Here is a 19,614-nt window from a genome sequence, read left to right as displayed (position 1 = left end):
GTGATTTATAGATGGCCTGGAGCCAGTGGGTTTGGCAACGAATATGTAGTGAGGACCAGCCAACAAGAGCGTACAGGTCACAGTGGTGGGTAGTATATGGGGCTTTGGAGACAAAACGGATGGCACTGTGATAGACTACATCCAATTTGCTGAGTAGAGTGTTGGAGGCTATTTTGTAAATGACATCGCCGAAGTCAAGGATCGGTAGGATAGTCAGTTTTACGAGGGCATGTTTGGCAGCATGAGTGAAGGAGGCTTTGTTGCGAAATAGGAAACCGATTCTAGATTTAACTTTGGATTGGAGATTCTTAATGTGAGTCTGGAAGGAGAGTTTACAGTCTAACCAGACACCTAGATATTTGTAGTTGTCCACATACTCTAGGTCAGACCCGTCGAGAGTAGTGATTCTAGTCGGGTGGGCGGGTGCAAGCAGCGTTCGGTTGAAGAGCATGCATTTAGTTTTACTAGTGTTTAAGAGCAGTTGGAGGCTACTGAAGGAGTGTTGTATGGCATTGAAGCTCGTTTGGAGGTTTGTTAACACAGTGTCCAATGAAGGGCCAGATGTATACAAAATGGTGTCGTCTGCGTAGAGGTGGATCTGAGAGTCACCAGCAGCAAGAGCGACGTCATTGATATACACAGAGAAAAGAGTCGGCCCAAGAATTGAACCCTGTGGCACCCCCATAGAGACTGCCATAGGTCCAGACAACAGGCCCTCCGATTTGACACATTGAACTCTATCTGAGAAGTAGTTGGTGAACCAGGCGAGGCAGTCATTTGAGAAACCAAGGCTATTTAGTCTGCCAATAAGAATGCGGTGGTTGACAGAGTCGAAAGCCTTGGCCAGGTCAATGAAAACGGCTGCACAGTACTGTCTATTATCGATCGCGGTTATAATATCGTTTAGGACCTTGAGCGTGGCTGAAGTGCACCCATGACCAGCTCGGAAACCGGATTGCATAGCGGAGAAGGTACGGTGGGATTCGAAATGGTCTGTGATCTGTTTGTTGACTTGGCTTTCAAAAACTTTTGAAAGGCAGGGCAGGATGGATATGGGTCTGTAACAGTTTGGATCTAGAGTGTCACCCCCTTTGAAGAGGGGGATGACCGCAGCAGCTTTCCAATCTCTGGGGATCTCAGACGTTACGAAAGAGAGATTGAACAGGCTAGTAATAGGGGTTGCGACAATTTCGGCGGCTAGTTTTAGAAAGAAAGGGTCCAGATTGTCTAGCCCAGATGATTTGTAGGGGTCCAGATTTTGCAGCTCTTTCAGAACATCAGCTGTCTGGATTTGTGTGAAGGAGAAGCGGGGGGGGGGGGCATGGGCAAGTTGCAGCGGAGGGTGCAGAGCTGGTGGCCGGGGTAGTGGTAGCCAGGTGGAAAGCATGGCCAGCCGTAGCAAAATGCTTGTTGAAATTCTCGATTATTGTAGATTTATCGGTGGTGATAGTGTTTCCTAGCCTTAGTGCAGTGGGCAGCTGGGAGGAAGTGCTCTTATTTTCCATGGACTTTACAGTGTCCCAAAACTTTTTGGAGTTAGTGCTACAGGATGCAAATTTCTGTTTGAAAAAGTTAGCCTTTGCTTTCCTAACTGCTTGTGTATATTGGTCCCTAACTTCCCTGAAAAGTTGCATATCGCGGGGGCTATTTGATGCTAATGCAGTACGCCACAGGTTTTTGTGCTGGTCAAGGGCAGTCAAGTCTGAGGAGAACCAGGGGCTATATATGTTCTTAGTTCTGTATTTTTTGAATGGGGCATGTTTATTTATGATTGAGAGGAAATTACTTTTAAAGACCAACCAGGCATCCTCTACTGACGGAATGAGATCTATATCCATCCAGGATACCTGGGCCAGGTCAATTAGGAAGGCCTGCTCGCTGAAGTGTTTTTGGGAGCGTTTGACAGTGATGAGGGGTGGTCGTTTGACCGCGGACCCGTTACGGACGCAGGCAATAAGGCAGTGATCGCTGAGATCCTGGTTGAAGACAGCGGAGGTGTATTTAGAGGGTAAGTTAGTCAGGATGATATCTATGAGGGTACCCATGTTTACGGATTTAGGGTTGTACCTGGTAGGTTCGTTGATAATTTGTGTGAGATTGAGGGCATCTAGTTTAGATTGTAGGATGGCCGGGGTGTTAAGCATATCCCAATTTAGGTCACCAAGCAGTACGAACTCTGAGGATAGATGGGGGGCAATCAATTCACATATGGAGTCCAGGGCACAGCTGGGGGCTGAGGGGGGTCTGTAGCAAGCGGCAACAGTGAGAGATTTATTTCTGGAAAGGTGGATTTTTAGAAGTAGAAGCTCAAACTGTTTGGGCACAGACCTGGATAGTATGATAGAGCTCTGCAGGCTATCTCTACAGTAGATTGCAACTCCACCCCCTTTGGCAGTTGTCACGTGAATTATTTTCTCTAATTCACCCTAAGCTTGAATCATTACCAGAGGTTGTAAGGCTCTGGTTTTAATCATCAATGATTCAAGGTCCACAACTCACAAGTCTTATCTGTATTTTTATTCATGGTGAGAGCTCTGAGGCCAAAACACAAATCTCCTTTCTTTATACTTCTTGACAAACAAAAACACTATGCTCCTCCCACCTTTCTTAAACAGTTCCCGCCTCCCCCCTTGAATGGTTAGTAACGCCCTTCTGTTAGTGGGTTGACACATGATAATTCTAACATTTATACTGTGTTTGGGGTGTAATTCTTTAGTCATTATTCTTAAAATCCAAATTAATCTAACAATCCACCCCTTTGACTAAATATTCCCACATTCAGGATAAATGTATTTTACAAGCATGATTAATCTCAGAGATCACATCAGAACTAATAAACATTTCATCCAATTGCGGTCTTTCAGGGTCCAATTCTTCGTCATCCACCAAGCCTGGAGGATTGTTTTTCACATTCCCCTGGTCAGAGTCCGGAGTCAGTCCATCTCTCATCATTGTTTAGATACTGCATTTCACCAACGCCTGACTCATTAATCCTCGGACACAGGGAACAAGACAACAACCACATAATACAAGAATACCCATACAAACACTGATCGCTCCTAAGATGGTGGCTGCTAGGGTTTTCCATTTACCAAATATTTCATCAAACCACCCTATCCACAATGTACTAACTTCTGAGTTCAGTTCATCCTTCACTCAGTGCAGTTAATTATGTAAGAGCTCTGGTGACTGTCCCATCCAGTGTGGTGTTGTTAGGGATGAATATGCAACAATGGCTTATCTTTCTATAGACACCGGCCCTTTCTGCCTGATCTAGAACCAACCTCTACTAAGTTACAAGCGGGATGGCGGATAATCGCTCAGAGATCCCCTTACTGCATCTCTAGTCTTGTCAATAAATCGCTGTTGGTTGTAATAGATATAATTTATCCAATCCATATTTTTGTTTGTCCCCCACCAGAAAAATGTTGTAGTAAAACTCTCCCATATTTGATTTATAGCTTTGTATTCGTCTAGAACACCCCTGGGGATGCCTATACCATCTATCCAAATTGGGCTATTTCATTCCTGACTTATTTATTTTTCTCCTAATTATTCTTCCTGTCACTGGTCTTTGATGACCAATTCTTACAGGTTGGACCAACAATACTGGTACACAAGTACCCACCCATCCCTCTGGTAATGTCTGCCGAATGCTCCCTGTTTAGTGCATGCCCACCACACATCAGTCAAAGGGATGGTTAGGTTCCTAATCTTTTTTCCCTTCCTTCCTTATCTAAATCAGTCACATTAATTATCTCCTTACAGCCATCAAAATCACCCAAGTTACGGGTGCCATTTCTATGTATGTAACACTGGTATTCGCCAGGAGTTAAAGTGAATCTAGGTGGGCTGGCCGAGTATGTCAATTTTGCCAGCCCAATCCCTGTGCAATTTGGCTCTTTTTGATTGGACCCCAGGTCTAATACACAGGGAAACATTGCCTTTGGCATTGGGGCGGTCAACATTGCTGGTCACCCAATGGAGCATGCATAACAATTTGTCTCCCCCAAAGCCCTAGCGGTGTATTTCATCCACTTTAACCAGAGATTCTCATCAGGGACCCCCTCCACTTCCCCATTGTTCCATTCCTGGAGGAGAAAATCTTTCATAGTGGACGGGTTAGTCAAATTGACTCCGTCATCCCTTGACTGATTTACTCGGTCTATTGTCATTAATGGATTAATGCCAGTACCTGCTCCCTCTATATCTTTTGACTCCATCAAATATAATCTTAGACAAGTATCCCGTCCGTATACGTCCGCACAAGCCCAGTAAGTTCTTTTCATGTCCTCTTTAGCGACCTTTACTATCGTTACTACCATCTCCGTGGGGATGTCGTTATACCTTCTTATCCTCCATCTGGACGTCCAGCCCCCCCGTCTCATATCTCCTTCCCCCAGTATGTCTAAATACCTGAGCCCAGGAACAATCCGCTGAGGGGGCTGAACATAAATACAACGGGATCTTATAATCCCATGTTGCTTGCTTATCCGCTCTGATAAGATCCCTAATTATAATTTTGAATCTTACGCCCCACCCTTCTCTGACCCCTATTTTGTAGATCACTCGCCCTTGATGGTCAGTATTTTGGGTCGCTTTCCCTTTATTTCTTAATAATGGTAAGGCCATAGCGTAATTGGTGCGAGGTGGTGGTGGATTTTGACCTACCACGACTATTGCCGAGACTATGATGCAGCTCAGGGTCACCCATATTCTCAAAAAACCCCAACCCTCTCCTGTCTTGAGTCCTTCTGCTCGGTACCACCCCATACTCACACCCTAGGAACACACTACAGTGATGATAGGTCTGGGTAGGAGATCTTCGTTGACAGAGATGACCCCCGCACCCTGTGGCGCAGTTCCGCTCGTCAACTCTGCGTGTGCTAAGCGGTGCTTGTATGTGGTCCTACCTTCTTGCAGTGGGTAACATGGACCCAGGTTCCTCTCTCTGCTATTCTAATGGCCAAGGTGGTTACCAACATAACCTGATAGGGGCCCTTCCCAACAGGCCTGCTTCCAGTTTTCCTTCTAGTGACTGGATGCTCACCAGTCACCTGGTTAGATAGTGGGTCACCTTCTCCTTTAGTTCACCTGTGGGGCACAAAACCTCTGACATACGGGTGTGGTTAATAAACTATCTTCACACATGTTCAGATTAATCTAACAATTTCTGACTGCATTCTCTTTTTAGACTATCTAAAAAATGTTTTTTTTTAAAAGTATTTTGTCCTCTCCTTCGTATATTATCAAATACAATTAGCCTCTTCCCCCCTCTTGACACATAGTTCTGCTTATGTGTCAATTTTTTCCACCTTCCTAAACATTCCCTTAGATTATTTATCAACCAATTGCCATGCCTTTCATTTTTTAGATTCTTTTTTGCTTCTTTATTGCTCCTCCCACTTCCTTTCTCTTTATGGCGGCTAAATTCGACTTTCATTCAGTTCAGAATCAATTAGTAATCCAATCAAACAATCTCTTATCTTGTAAAAACACTTATGTTTAGTTCAACCTCTGTTTTACCCCGGCTCTCCCGGGCTTGACCTGAAGACTGATTGTTGGACATGACAAGTCTGTTTTGTAAGTCACTTAAGTCTTCTGTCTAGCAACAAAGAATAAAAATCTCTATGTTCATGATTAACCCAGTTATATCTAATAGCCCACCAAAAAACTTCATCATCTTTAAATCACTACCAATGTCATATCCCTCGTTACTCTCTACCATTTGGGTAACATCCCTGATATATTTATTAAAAGCTAAGACTGTTTGGGAAGAGAGCAACAACATAACCTGTTCTTCCTCCTCAGAGTTCCAAATGATTTTACCATGGGCTGCCATTGCCTTCCCATAGATAAGATCACTTGATTTACCCGTATGCAGTACATAATGACGACCTTAGCTTTACAGAAGTCTATCCTTACCAAAAAGCTCATCATTCTTCATCTAATTGTTTTCTTATTTTCCTTATCTACCTGACCCTATTGCTAAATCAATGATCTAGGCAATAGTTGTCTCGCCTTAGATTGTACATTCTTCTGATTACTGTAGCTTATTCCATGAATTTAGTTTCAAATATCACCCAATAAACCGTTCCATCCCACAGCATAGTAAACACCACCTATGAACTGTTGAAAACTCCCTAAATTCAACATAACAACCCTTTATAAACATCATGCTGGGTGTGTTTTTATTTTATTTGAAAAACCCAATTGAAAAATAACAATCAAAGATAGTTAGGCTGAACTTAATTTGGTAGCTCCCTCTTTACTTAAATATGCCTAACTTCATAAAATCCCTCAAAATTCCTAGAGTATACAATGATTATTTAATTGATTACTCTAAATCTGCTACATGTGATCTCATTCAAATGATCCATTATCAATTATTTGATCCACCCCCTAGTAAATCTCTCTCCTCTTCTATCTTGGAGTTTTACCGATCCCAGCTATTTCCCCTAGTGGCCATTAAATACTCTGCTCTCGTCTGTTCCTTTTCTTACTCTGTTAGTCTCTGCTTTTCAAGCTCCAGAAACTGTTATCTCTGTCCCTCAGCCTGCTTGTTTTTCAAACCTAAACAGTTTCCTTCTCTCTTTTTCTTTTATTCTCTCCCTCTAACTTCCTCTGTCTCTCTAAGTCTGTCTCTGCCTCTCCTTTTTCCCGCCAACCAGAGCCACAAATCATTCTCCTCAACCCTCACAGCTCTATCGCTACTTCCCTCCTATCATTACTGAATCAATGATAATACATTTACATTCTAGTCACACAGCAGACGCTCCTATCCAGAGCAACCTAGTGAATACATTTGTATTATTTTTATCTTTATTTTTTTTACTGGCCTCCCCCCGTGGGAATCGAACCCATAACCCTGGCGTTGCAAACCCCATGCTCTATCAACTGAGCTCCATCCTTGCCGGCCATTTTCCCCCCTACCCTGGACGACACTGGGCCAATTGTGCACCGCCCATGAGTCTCCCGGTCGCTGTCGGCTGCGACAGAACCTGGTTCCGAACCAGGATCTCTAGTGGCACAGTTAGCCCTGCGATGCAGTGCCTTAGACCACTGCGCCACTCAGGATAATAATAACTGCAATAACTATCAATAATAATTATAATAACTATTACGAATTATATTGTCCTTTTTCTGATGTTCCAATTGTAGTCTATTCATTTTAGTTTAAAATATAAAGTTATTTATAACAAATCCAGAACCCACCACAGGCTGGCGCTATTTCCCCAGCACAACAGCCAATGCCACTTGCTTCCTAACCAAAATAAATTATCGTTTTAAAATCGTCCAATTATTCTGTATTTTATGCCTTTCATTTTCAGTTCGCTATTCAATATCTTTAACAGTTTTCTCTGATTCGGCCCCAATCAATAAAACAAACGCTTGATATTATTTATCAGCATACACTTAATGACATCCCTACCATTTGAACGATGTCCTGTCTCTCACTCCCCCCCTCCCCTGCTCCTTCCTACATTATGGGGAGGCGCGGGAAAGTACTTATAACATATTTTCATAGCTTTAGTAATATTCTAGATATGTCTATCTAATGCAACTTTTAATACACGTAAAAAACTCTCTCTCCACCCATTCCTTTTTGAATAAGTGCGTCTTCCTAGTTCCCCCATAACCACGCCTCAAATCTTTTATTTAGCATTTAACCAACCAAATACTAAGTAGTATCCGGTTATCATTCATACCCGCCGTTGAATTTCCTCATACACACATATTCCATCTTCTGCCATTCAAATGCCCAACACGACAGAATAGTTCCATGCAAACCACTATTGGCTCTTCAAGTCGCTCCGGACTAGAGCGTCTGCCAACTGACCAAAAACGCAAATATTCTCTATAATAATAATAATAATATGCCATTTAGCAGACGCTTTTATCCAAAGCGACTTACTTTCCCACTCATAACGTACGTCTACGCTTGAGTGCGAAAGCTCATACACACGCATAATAATATGTAATTTAGCAGACGCTTCCATCCAAAGCGACTTAGTCATGCGTGCATACATTTTTTTTAAAATTATTTTTTATTTTTTTATTAGTGGTCCCGGGAATCGAACCCACTACCTTGGCGTTACAAGCGCCGTGCTCTACCAGCTGAGCTACAGAGGACCACATCGTTGGACTTATATAGGTACCTCTCAAATAATCGCTTTGTGGTGTTTTTAGCCAATTCTATTCTTAACCTGACTACCTCCTGTTGTAAAACTTCCCCCTCTTTGTTCTCTTTACTGGCCTCTTTACTCTGCCCCCCGTCTTCCCGCCCTTCCAACATTCCGGCTTGGCCGTCATATGGTGGGGGAAGTACGGGGATCACCCCTAATCTTCTTTTACACATGACAACGGTGTCATCTGGGCTTGCTCTACCAACTCTGGATATAACCTCTCTGCTCTTTGCTGTGGGGGGGTCCTGAAACTTCATTTTTTCTGTATATCCCTTTCTCTCTCCTTCGCGCTTCAAAAAGCCATACCCTCGCTGTTTTTTCATCTAATTTTATATGCATCTGCCTACTAACTTTTTTACTTCGATGCCCAATAAATTCATACCTCTTCTCCCAAATGGATCCCTAAAACATATTTCTTTCATCTCCCGTTAATTCTCGGACTTGTTTAGAAGATGTCTTTCCCATCGTGGAACAATAAGAAATCCCTCCCCCCCTTTTTGTTTTTTAAATAATTCCCTCCCGAATTATTTTCGTAGGAGCTAATCTCTTAGTGCCCCTCTTGCTTTTGTAATTAACCCTTTAAAATTAAAAGAGTAAGTTACCAAATTTTCCTCACGCGACTTTTTTTTTTTTTTCCTCCACCCCTGAAATAATAACCACGTCTCCCGAGGGATTAAGTCTCACACACATACGACCTTATCATCCGTCAAAACTTGTTTGCACAGTTCTAACAAATGCCCAGTCGCATATATGAACTCCCGACATATATCCCTCTCATACGATGATAATCATTTCCCTGTTTATACTGAACATTGCAATTCGTACAATGACAATATTAACTTAGTTTACATTTGTGATTGCAATTCACTACCATGTCATTTCGGACTAGTTTTTTTTTGTAATAGCTATTTACCTCTAGGATCAATTGCGGACCCTCCCTGTCGTAATAATTATTACCTTCTTTGGTAAATAAGTTCAACTCATTTTACCAAAATCCATGAATAAAAATTACTGACCTTTTCCTTGCAGTCTGGATTAAAATGCTTTTTCAAACTTGTTAACGTCTTTATCGTTCATAAAGAGTAATCACCGGCCTGTTTTTTAACCTTAACGTGGAAGGCCAGGACTGTAACGGATGCTATCACCCGCCCGTGCACGGATTCGGTGTCTTCAGAACGATAAAGATGTATTAAGCTCCGCTCGAAGGACCAATCTGTCACGTGAATTATTTTCTCTAATTCACCCTAAGCTTGAATCATTACCAGAGGTTGTAAGGCTCTGGTTTTAATCATCAATGATTCAAGGTCCACAACTCACAAGTCTTATCTGTATTTTTATTCATGGTGAGAGCTCTGAGGCCAAAACACAAATCTCCTTTCTTTATACTTCTTGACAAACAAAAACACTATGCTCCTCCCACCTTTCTTAAACAGTTCCCGCCTCCCCCCTTGAATGGTTAGTAACGCCCTTCTGTTAGTGGGTTGACACATGATAATTCTAACATTTATACTGTGTTTGGGGTGTAATTCTTTAGTCATTATTCTTAAAATCCAAATTAATCTAACACAGTTCTATCTAGACGGAAAATGTTATAGTTGGGGATGGACATTTCAGAATTTTTGGTGGCCTTCCTAAGCCAGACACTGCTAGAACATCAGGGTTGGCGGAGTGTGCTAACGCAGTGAATAACTCAAACTTAGGAAGGAGGCTTCTGATATTTACGTGCAGAAAACCAAGACTTTTACGGTTACAGAAGTCAACAAATGATAGCTCCTGGGGAGTAGGAGTGATACTGGGGGCTGCAGGGCCTGGGTTAGCCTCTACATCACCAGAGGAACAGAGGAGGACTAGAATAAGGATACGACTAAAGGCTTTAAGAACTGGTCTTCTAGTGCGTTGGGTACATAGAATAAAGGGGGCAGTTCTCCGGGCGTTGTAGAAAAGATTCAGGGCATTATGTACAGAAAAGGATATGGAAGGATATGAGTACAGTTCAGGTAACCCTAAGCGTTGGGTAACAATGAAAGAGATAGCGTCACTGGAGGCACCGATTGAGCCGGTCTCGGCGTGTATGGGGGGTGGAACAAAGGAACTATTTGAGGCAGTTTGAGAGGGACTAGGGGTTCTACAGTGAAATTGTATAATAAGAACTAACCCAAACAGCAATAGGCAAGGCATAATTGACATGGGAGAGAGGCATAAAGCAGTCACAGGTGTTATTAGAGAGAGCTAAGACAACAACTGGAAATAGCGATAACGTTTGGGCTAAGGCTAAACAGAATAAACAGGACAGGGTACCGTGTAAAGGAACAGTCCAGCAGGCATCAGCTGTGCAGCTGAGTGATCATAAGATCCAGTGAACAGCAATATGTGAGTCCGAGAGCAGTTCAAATTGGTGCTTCAGCACAGCTAGCAGGGAGCACAGTTGTAGTTTGCGTGTGCTAGCGGGCCGGGGCTGGCAGATGGATCTTCGTGGTCGTCGCAACGGGAAGCCTGTTGAAGCCACATCAGACTATTTCGTCGGCAAACCAGTCGTGTTGGATCGGCGGGGCTCAGTGTCAACACTAGGAGGTCCCGTCCGGTTGACAGAGAGGTAGATAGCCGGGAGATGGGCCTGAGGCTAGCTCAAGGCTAACTGGTGCTTGCTATAGGGCAATGGTAATTAGCCAACAACAGGTTGCAGCTAGCTAGCTGGTTGCGATGATCCGGCGCTAGGGTCCAGTGATTCCGGCAGAAAGTCCAATAAGCTCTGGGTCGATAGCACGCTGTGCAGACTGGCCGACGAATTGTCCAGGCTAGAGCTAGAGCTGGCTGGTGGATAGTGTAGGCCACGGACAGTGGTGAAGACGCTAACGGTGACTAATAGCAAGTAGCCATTCAGTTGCAGCTACGCTAGCTACACTAGTTTCAAGCTTAAGGTTCTTGATGAAAGTTATAAAGAAATAATAGAATCCTTTCCACGTTGGGTGAGGCGGGTTGCAGGAAAGTATATTTAGTTAAAGAATGAAAAGTAAAAATTGAGAAATATATACAAAAATAGACAAAAAAACAAGAAACGGGATATTTACACAAGGACAATGAATAAAAGCGAACGCACTGCTACGCCATCTTGGAATACATAGGGGTAGGGTCGGAGGTGCTGGGGGATGGAATGGACGGCCCCTGATCCGGACGTCCGCGTGCAGCCAACAGGTTATCCAGCCTGATTGACATATCCACCAGTTGGTCCAGGTTAAGGTTGGTGTCCCTGCAGGCCAGTTCCTGACGAACGTCCTCCCTTAGGCTGCATCGGTAGTGGTCGATAAGGGCCCTCTCATTCCATCCTGCGCTGGCAGCCAGAGTCCTAAAGTCCAGTGCAAAATCCTGTGCGCTCCTCTTCCCCTGTCTGAGGTGGAATAGACGTTCGCCCGCCGCTCTCCCCTCCGGTGGATGATCGAATACCGCCCGAAAGCGGCGGGTAAACTCCTCATAACGTACAGATGCTGCGTCTATTCCTCCCCACTCGGCGTTGGCCCATTCGAGTGCCTTCCCAGACAGACAGGAGATGAGGGCGGACACGCTCTCGTATCCCGAGGGAGCCGGGTGGATGGTTGCCAGGTAGAGCTCTACCTGGAGCAGAAAACCCTGACACCCGGCAGCTGTACCGTCGTATGCCCTCGGGAGCGAGAGCCGAATCCCGCTGGACCCAGGTGGTGAAAAGGTGGACAGCGGTGTGGGTGGTGGTGTAGTTGGAGGAGGTATAGGAAAACCTCCTCTCTCCCATCGCTCCATAGTATTCACCACGCGTTCCATTGCCGTGCCGAGAGCCTGGATCATGTTCGCTTGTTGTTGGACGCGTTCCTCCATCGTTCCGGCTGGCATGGCTGTACCTGCTGACTCCATTATTGGTGCGTGTTTCTGTCAAGGTGTCAGTGTAATGCGGTAGGACGAAGTCAGGCTCAGGACACAGAGCTAATCGAAAAACGTACTTTACTCGTAGGTATCTTAATGAACATACCTCCACGCAGGGAGGAACAAACCCGCTCACATACGACAACCAAAACATGAACAAACACGCACAACACACAGTGTGAGCCAGAGGGTTAAATAGGGAAGACATAATTACATGATGGGAAACAGGTGAGACCATTACAGACAAAACAAGTAGAACATAGAAACATGGATCGGTAGCAGCTAGTACTCCGGTGACGACGAACGCCGAAGCCTGCCCGAGCAAGGAGGAGGGGCAGCCTCGGCTGAATTCGTGACAGGCATAGACAGTGAGTAGGCTACTGTGGCTCTCTTCTCTCTCTGCTGTGGGTTTCATGCTTGGATGACTCAATTGGCAGAGGATGCGAGTGTCTGTTTTAAGAACTGAACAGAGAGGTTGAAAGTGACCTTATCACAGCAGCATCAGAGGCTGATACCACACACCTCAGAGTAGAGGGAAAAATACAGCACATGAAACTGTACTGAACAAGCGCATGGATGGACAAATGAAAATCAGGGTGTCTGCAAGGTAGAGTGCACATGATCAATGATCAAAGATAATCATGCACTCAGTCTCACTCAAAATCAGTTACCATGCAGTCTGCTGTAGGAAAATTGTTCCTGGCTTAATACAATGTGTCTTCAGCTTAAATCAGCTTTTACAATAATTCCCGTTCCATAAAGGTGTGGTTGTTGTATCCCTATGTCACGATGGCTCGGCAGGCCTATAACAAACCACCTGGACCTCAAGTATCTAACTGTACAAGACGTGTGGGTGAGAAAGCTGTTTCAACAGGGGTGAAAATGAGGTGCAATTTACTTCCTGTTTTCCAGCACATTCCAAACACATGGCTCAGCAGTGGCTTGGACAATCCACCCAGTTGAGTCAGGGACTGACAGAGAAAACAAATCTAGAATTTGCAATAGGTAGGCTAGTTCTCAACTGTATCATGTAGACCGAAGAATCTGCTGTGACTGAATTGGATGCATGAGATAACGAGCTTCAGTAGTTCCGGTCTTTGGGTTTTCATCATTGGTTATATGGACATAAGGCGGTGCTTCGAGTGCTTATCAGTCGACACTTAGCGCTTGTTTCCATCATTTGTTTGGACAATGTTTAATTACTCCCAGGATAATCATTCCCCAGATTGCCCTCAGCTGAGGAGAATGCCATTTTCCCTTCGCTGGCACACACATACACTAACAGAAGACAATATGACTTAAAGGTCCTGTGGTCTCCTAGCAACAGGACCAAGGTGCCCCACGTCTTGCCAGTTTTAGCAATGAGAGGGTTGTTTGTTTATACTTCCGTTAATTGGGAGTAACTGCGGTTGTCATCCAGAAACAGCTCTACTGACACGGATTCAAGGAGCATATAAGGATAGCCTATGTAGAAAGGCAGAAAACCAGAATAATGTGGTTTCACATTGACAAGAAACAGTTTGGTTCATTTTACTATGACTAGGCAAATGTTCTGGCGTTTTCTGTCAAAATAAAAGTGTTGGAATATTTTACTTAAGATACTGGGCTTAGGCTAAAGCACACAAAATGTAAACCTTCCCAATTAGTGTTACGTTCAGTTTGTGTCTGGTCTGCGGTTTTAATATGTGCAATATAAGAGGAAATGACGTCTGTGGAATTCTACTGAAAGCATCTTTATATATTAGAGACCCAATCAGCAGAAAACATTTTCTGATACAGTCCAGCTTTAGCATGTAGCTGATACATCTTTGAAACTGAGACATGTACCTAAATCAGAGGACCAAGCTTAGGGATTTCATGCCAGGTATTTTGTCTTGGCATGAACTCACACCACATTTAGACTCCCCTAACAAATCCCTGTGCGTTCACGGTGCTGTGTTGTGTTCAGAGGCTAGCCTCAAGTGTGGCGTCATGGCAACGGCTGCTACTCAGAGACCTCACACTCAGCTGTGTGGCGCTGTCACTCCCGGGGTGGGACTCCCTTCAGGCTGCAGGGTAGCAGGGTTGTAGTGGGAGCTTCAGGTAGAGCTTCAGATTGACTCTGGACCGGGTTGGGAGTACCATACATTACCAGAGCTGCTGCTGGACTGACTGTCTATCACACACCTAGACTGGCTGCTACAGCATCATGGACAGTGTAAAGAGTGGTGTCTCCCAGCCTGTCTACAGCCGCTGGTCCTACAGGTATACAGAGGCCTATGTAGGCACACACACACACACACACACGCACACACACACACACACACACACACACACACACACACACACACACACACACACACACACACACACACACACACTGTGTGCTTGATTTCTCATAAATGTGTACTGTAGAGTGAAAAATAGGATGATAGAGGAACTGAGAGAGTGAATGGGTCTGTGTCCTGTGAGTCAGGTGTTTGTTGTGCCTGTGACCGACAGAGAGGCTTGGAGCATCTCCTCCTCCTCCCACTGCTCCTACCTCCTACCCACAACCCTGTTCTCTGTTCTCCTTGGGCTGAATGGCTTACCTGCTGTTAAAGGGAAACCACTCAAAAACAATCTTTTGGTGTTTTTTTTCCATTAGTCCACTGTTGATACAGCTCCAAAATGTTTTGTATGTCAGCAGTCAAGTTTTCAAGATATTGGAATTTCAAGAAGCAAAGTGTCACCGGCCACATCATCATGATGATGTAAAATGCAGTGTCAACAGTGGACTAATGGGAAAAAAATACCAAAGTTTCCCTTTAAGGATCTCTTCCTCGCTCATGTTTCGTCTGTTGCATCGTCGTTACTTATTCAGAGCTCCACCTCTTGTACTGTAACTAGAGTTTCTTTCTTTTTTTCTAACATGTTATATTGTGAGGTTTTGTTTCACAGCTGTTTGCTGTAACTAAGGACGTGCTAAGAGTATTTGACCAAGTAGCTGACATGAAAGAATTTGATTGAAGTTGCTTGTGTTGAAAAGACTGTCGTTTAGCTTGTATGAGTCCTATAATATCCTAGGCCTAGTTAAACAGTGTTGTTCACGCTCTACACCTCACCATGCGTTGATCATTTATTCAGCTGGTGTCTTTTCATCTGGCTTCCTTAAAGGCACAATCTGCAATCTGGGAATCTGTTTAATGGTCATTTCAATTCTTGGTATATAGCAGGGCTGCCGTTTCACACAAAAAACAAATGCCAAATTCTAGCTGTAACATGGCGCAGAGCTGATCTGACTGCCAGGGAATCAAAAACTGCCTAATCTCACCCATGTCATCACCCTGTTTTGAATAATCCCTCTCTCTTGCGATTTCATTCACTGAACTGGAACTGAAGCCATTCTCTCCATCCTCCGTGGAAATAGAAGTTTAATTAGTCTACCTCTCATTCAGTCTTTATTTTTAACCCCGGAAAGTCATTTGCCGAAGGGGAAATTAAATTGACTTTATTCGATGAACTTTAAAACATGATTTAAATTAGTCCAAAGCTGTCACGCCCTGACTCAGGGGACGCTTATATGTTGAGTCAGGGTGTGTATATTCCTTGTTGTGCTTTGTCTATGTTTAGGATCTAGTATGTCTAGTTCTATGTTGGCCGGTGTGGTTCCCAATCAGAGGCAGCTGTCGCTCGTTGTCTCTGATTGGGGACCATACTTAAGCAGCTTATTGGCACTGTCTAGTTGTGGGATCTTGTTCCTTGTAAGGTATGTTGTGTGTGCTACCTTGGACTTCACGTTTCGTTTATTGTTTTGTCGAGTGTTTAATAGTTAAAATAAACATGTATGGTTATCACGCTGCGCCTTGGTCTGACCCGTCATTCAACGAACGTGACAGAAGATCCCACCAAACACGGTCCAAGCAGCGTGCCCAGGAGCAGCAGACACCCTGGACACAGGTAGTGGAGCAGAGATCATGGACTTGGAAGGAGATAAGAGAGGATCTGGCCAAGCATATGGAGGCCCTGAAAGGGATGAGGGAGAAGGAGGTGAGATTAGCCGATGGCGGACCCTGGGCGAAGGAGGAAGCCCAGGCAGGAGAGGTGAAACGGAGACCCGAGAGGCAACCCCAAGACATTTTTTTGGGGGGGGGGCACACGGTGTGGACGACGAGGCAGCAGTAGGCCGTTAAAGGGCGGATCTGCAGGTTAGGAGAGGAGGCCACCATGTTACGGGGGCTATTGGTTCAGAGGGAGCAGGAGTTATTCGGTCAGAGGGAGGCGTTACAGGAGGCTAAAAGGGAGAAGGAAAGAGTAGAGGCACAGCGAGAGGAGCTGGTTAGGCAGCAGAAGGAGCGGGGGTTAATAAAGGAACCCAGTCCTGCTCCTCGTACCAAGCAAGTGGTGCGTGTCGCCAGTCCGGTCTGGCCCGTTCCTGCTCCCCGCACCAAGCCAGTGGTGCGTGTTCCCAGTACGGCCCGGCCTGTTCCTGCTCCTCGCACCAAGACAGTGGTGCGCGTCGCCAGCCCGGCCCGGCCTGTTCCTGCTCCTCGCACCAAGCCAGTGGTGCACGTTAAAGGGCCCGTGCCTGCTCCTCGCACCAGACCAGTGGTGCGTTGTCCAGTCCGGCATGGCCCGTGCCCGTTCCACCGGTGCCTGGTCCGGCACCGGTCAGCTGCTCCACTCCAGAGCCAGAGCAGTCCGCTCCACCGGTGCCTGATCCAGTGCCGGTCAGCTGCTCCACTCCGGAGCCAGAGCAGTCCGCTCCACCGGTGCCTGAGCCAGCTCCGGTCAGCTGCTCCACTCCGGAGCCAGAGCAGTCCGCTCCGCCGGTGCCTGATCCAGCTCCGGTCAGCTGCGCCACTCCGGAGCCAGAGCAGTCCGCTCCACCGGGGTCTAGTCCAGCTCCGGTCAGCGGCTCCACTCCGGAGCCAGAGTAGTCCGCTCCACCGTTGCCTGATCCAGCTTCGGTCAGCGGCTCCACTCCGGAGCCAGAGCAGTCCGCTCCACCGGTGCCCAGTCCAGCTCCGGTCAACGGCTCCAGTCCAGACCATGACGTCAGCCCCTCTCCAGGTTCGGGGTCTCCCACACCAGGGTCCAGACAGGGCTTGGAGTATAGTGGGAGGAAGGAGAGGGGAAGCAGCGCGCCGAGGTCCAGACCAGACCAGGGGCGCAACAGGGAGGCGGAGAGTGAGAGGTCGTCACGCCCCGAGCCGGATCCGCCTCCGAGGCGGATTGCCCACCCGGCCCCTACCCTGTTATGTTTATGTTGTGCGGTCGGAGTCCGCACCTTTGAGGGGGGGTACTGTCACGCCCTGACTCAGGGGACGCTTATATGTTGAGTCAGGGTGTGTATATTCCTTGTTGTGCTTTGTCCATGTTTAGGATCTAGTATGTCTAGTTCTATGTTGGCCGGTGTGGTTCCCAATCAGAGGCAGCTGTCGCTCGTTGTCTCTGATTGGGGACCATACTTAAGCAGCCTATTGGCACTGTCTAGTTGTGGGATCTTGTTCCTTGTAAGGTATGTTGTGTGTGCTACCTTGGACTTCACGTTTCGTTTATTGTTTTGTCGTGGTGTTTAATAGTTAAAATAAACATGTATGCTTATCACGCTGCGCCTTGGTCTGACCCGTCATTCAACGAACGTGACAAAAGCTGTGAAGTATATTAATGAGAATCCTTTTATTGCAGTTTGAAAATACGCTTCTCTGTTGTCTCTCATCTGATAATAAAGTCTCAAATGTTATGCTAAATGCCAGAGACACGTTTTGAACTGCATCATATTTTCATCTGAATGCAATAGTCTCATCCTATTCTCAAGCCTTTTCACCAACAGACAGAGGACAATGCGATGACATGGAGAGTATTCTAAAGCTTGTTTGTGACAACGTAATACACTATTACTAGCCTGCGTTCTGTTTGCTTGTCAGTCAGTAAATCTTTACAGCACAGTGTCAGTGTTATGAAACATTGATTACCGTGTAGAGACCTGTGAAGGGAACAGAAATACGGTGTCCTCCAAGTTTGATAGAGGTGGAGGACACTCAGTATGTTCCTAGATTAAAGTATAGAATGATGATACCCTGTGGCAGATCAAGCAAATACACAGCACCTGATCAATGTTCATTCACTGTCTGGGTGACTGTCACCACGCCACGGTCATATAGGTGTTCATTCGTAATACTACTGTACAGGCCACTGTCTGTTCTATGTCTGTTAGCTCAAATAGGCCTATTTAGACAAATGTAAATAGATTGCGTGATATGTGTTATGGACTGAGGATCGATTTACATTTCCCTGTAAAATAGAAAGATCACGTGCTTCTCAAACTGAAGGACTACACCAGTGTTGACACAGAGTATCAGAACAGTACCAAAGCATCCCATTTTAGCCTAGTTTTTTTTTTTTTGGTATCACTGATCTCTTGCTAACTCTATTCTTCTCTGTGTCCTGTGTTTCCTGTTCCAAAACCCCATGACCCTGAAGACCCTCCAGCTCCGCCAGCTTCTCCTCTACCTCATCAGCAAGGTAAGCAGCACAGATGTTGGATCTTCATTTGATCACCCTGTTGCTGGAGAACTTTCCTGCAATGCAGGAAATTTAAAACTTGGAGTGTATTTGAGGTTTATAAAGGCTTCTGAAGTTTTTCATTTCCACTTTGAAATTTCAGACTTGATTTCCCTTACGAAAATGTCCATTAATTATAATCCATATAATAATTCACATTTCTTGTTGCTGCAAGATTATTCTCCTGCTGTAGCGAACTGGCTCAAATTAAGATCCTACATTTAGCACCCATCCATTAGAATACCTATAATTAACCATCCACCCAGGCACCCACAGCTTCCATCAACTAGTCATTTCATGGTCAAAGTAGAATTCTTCTATTCATAGTACGCTCCAATAGGTCAGTTGACAGACGACTTCAGAAATGCTCTGCTTTGGTGAGTACCAGGTAAAGACCCTGTAGTGCAACCGTTGAAGTGAAATTTGCGCAGAACAGTCTGTGTAAGGGTCTACTAGAAAGAGCTGTCCTGTTGTGTTGTCAGAGAGACTAGGTTGAGTGTTGGGAGACGGATAGTCATATTGATTGTGGTGTCAAGTAGATGGATGAAATCAAGGAATGTCCACAGTGGCCACACACAGTCACTCTTCTACCTCTAGGGTTGAATGGGGACACTTTTCGGGTGGTAGAGCCACCTAAAAATGGTCAGTTTTACAGGCAGGTACGTTTAATGACAGTATCCCAACTATGTTTTTTCCCCCCAGTCCAAAAGCACATTTACATTTACATTTACATTTTAGTCATTTAGCAGACGCTCTTATCCAGAGCGACTTACAGTTAGTGAATGCATACATGTTTTTTTTTTTGTTGTTTTGTTTTTACACTGGCCCCCCGTGGGAAACGAACCCACATCCCTGCCGGCCAAACCCTCCCCTACCTTGGACGACGCTGGACCAATTGTGCACCGCCCATGGGTCTCCCGGTCGCGGCCGGCTGCGACAGAGCCTGGACTCGAACCAGGATCTCTAGTGGCACAGCTAGCACTGCGATGCAGTGCCTTAGGCCACTGCGCCA

At 45.4% G+C, this 19,614-nt stretch overlaps 1 protein-coding gene across 2 annotated transcripts in view; it reads left to right on the top strand.

Moving 5' to 3' along the window:
* Window positions 1-19,614, top strand: part of LOC311129114 (tubby-related protein 3-like) — a 50,363-nt gene that overhangs the window by 7,925 nt on the left and 22,824 nt on the right. For both annotated transcript variants that reach the window (XM_084161397.1, XM_084161398.1), the window contains exon 2: window positions 18,522-18,563. In XM_084161397.1, coding sequence (XP_084017523.1) covers window positions 18,522-18,563 — 42 coding nt within the window. The remainder of the gene's footprint in view (window positions 1-18,521; window positions 18,564-19,614) is intronic.

This window comes from Coregonus lavaretus (genome assembly GCF_964263955.1).
Source record: "Coregonus lavaretus genome assembly, chromosome: 5".
NCBI lineage: Eukaryota > Metazoa > Chordata > Actinopteri > Salmoniformes > Salmonidae > Coregonus > Coregonus lavaretus.
Note: the sequence above shows the minus strand (reverse complement) of the source record. Positions and strands in the feature narration are given on the sequence as shown.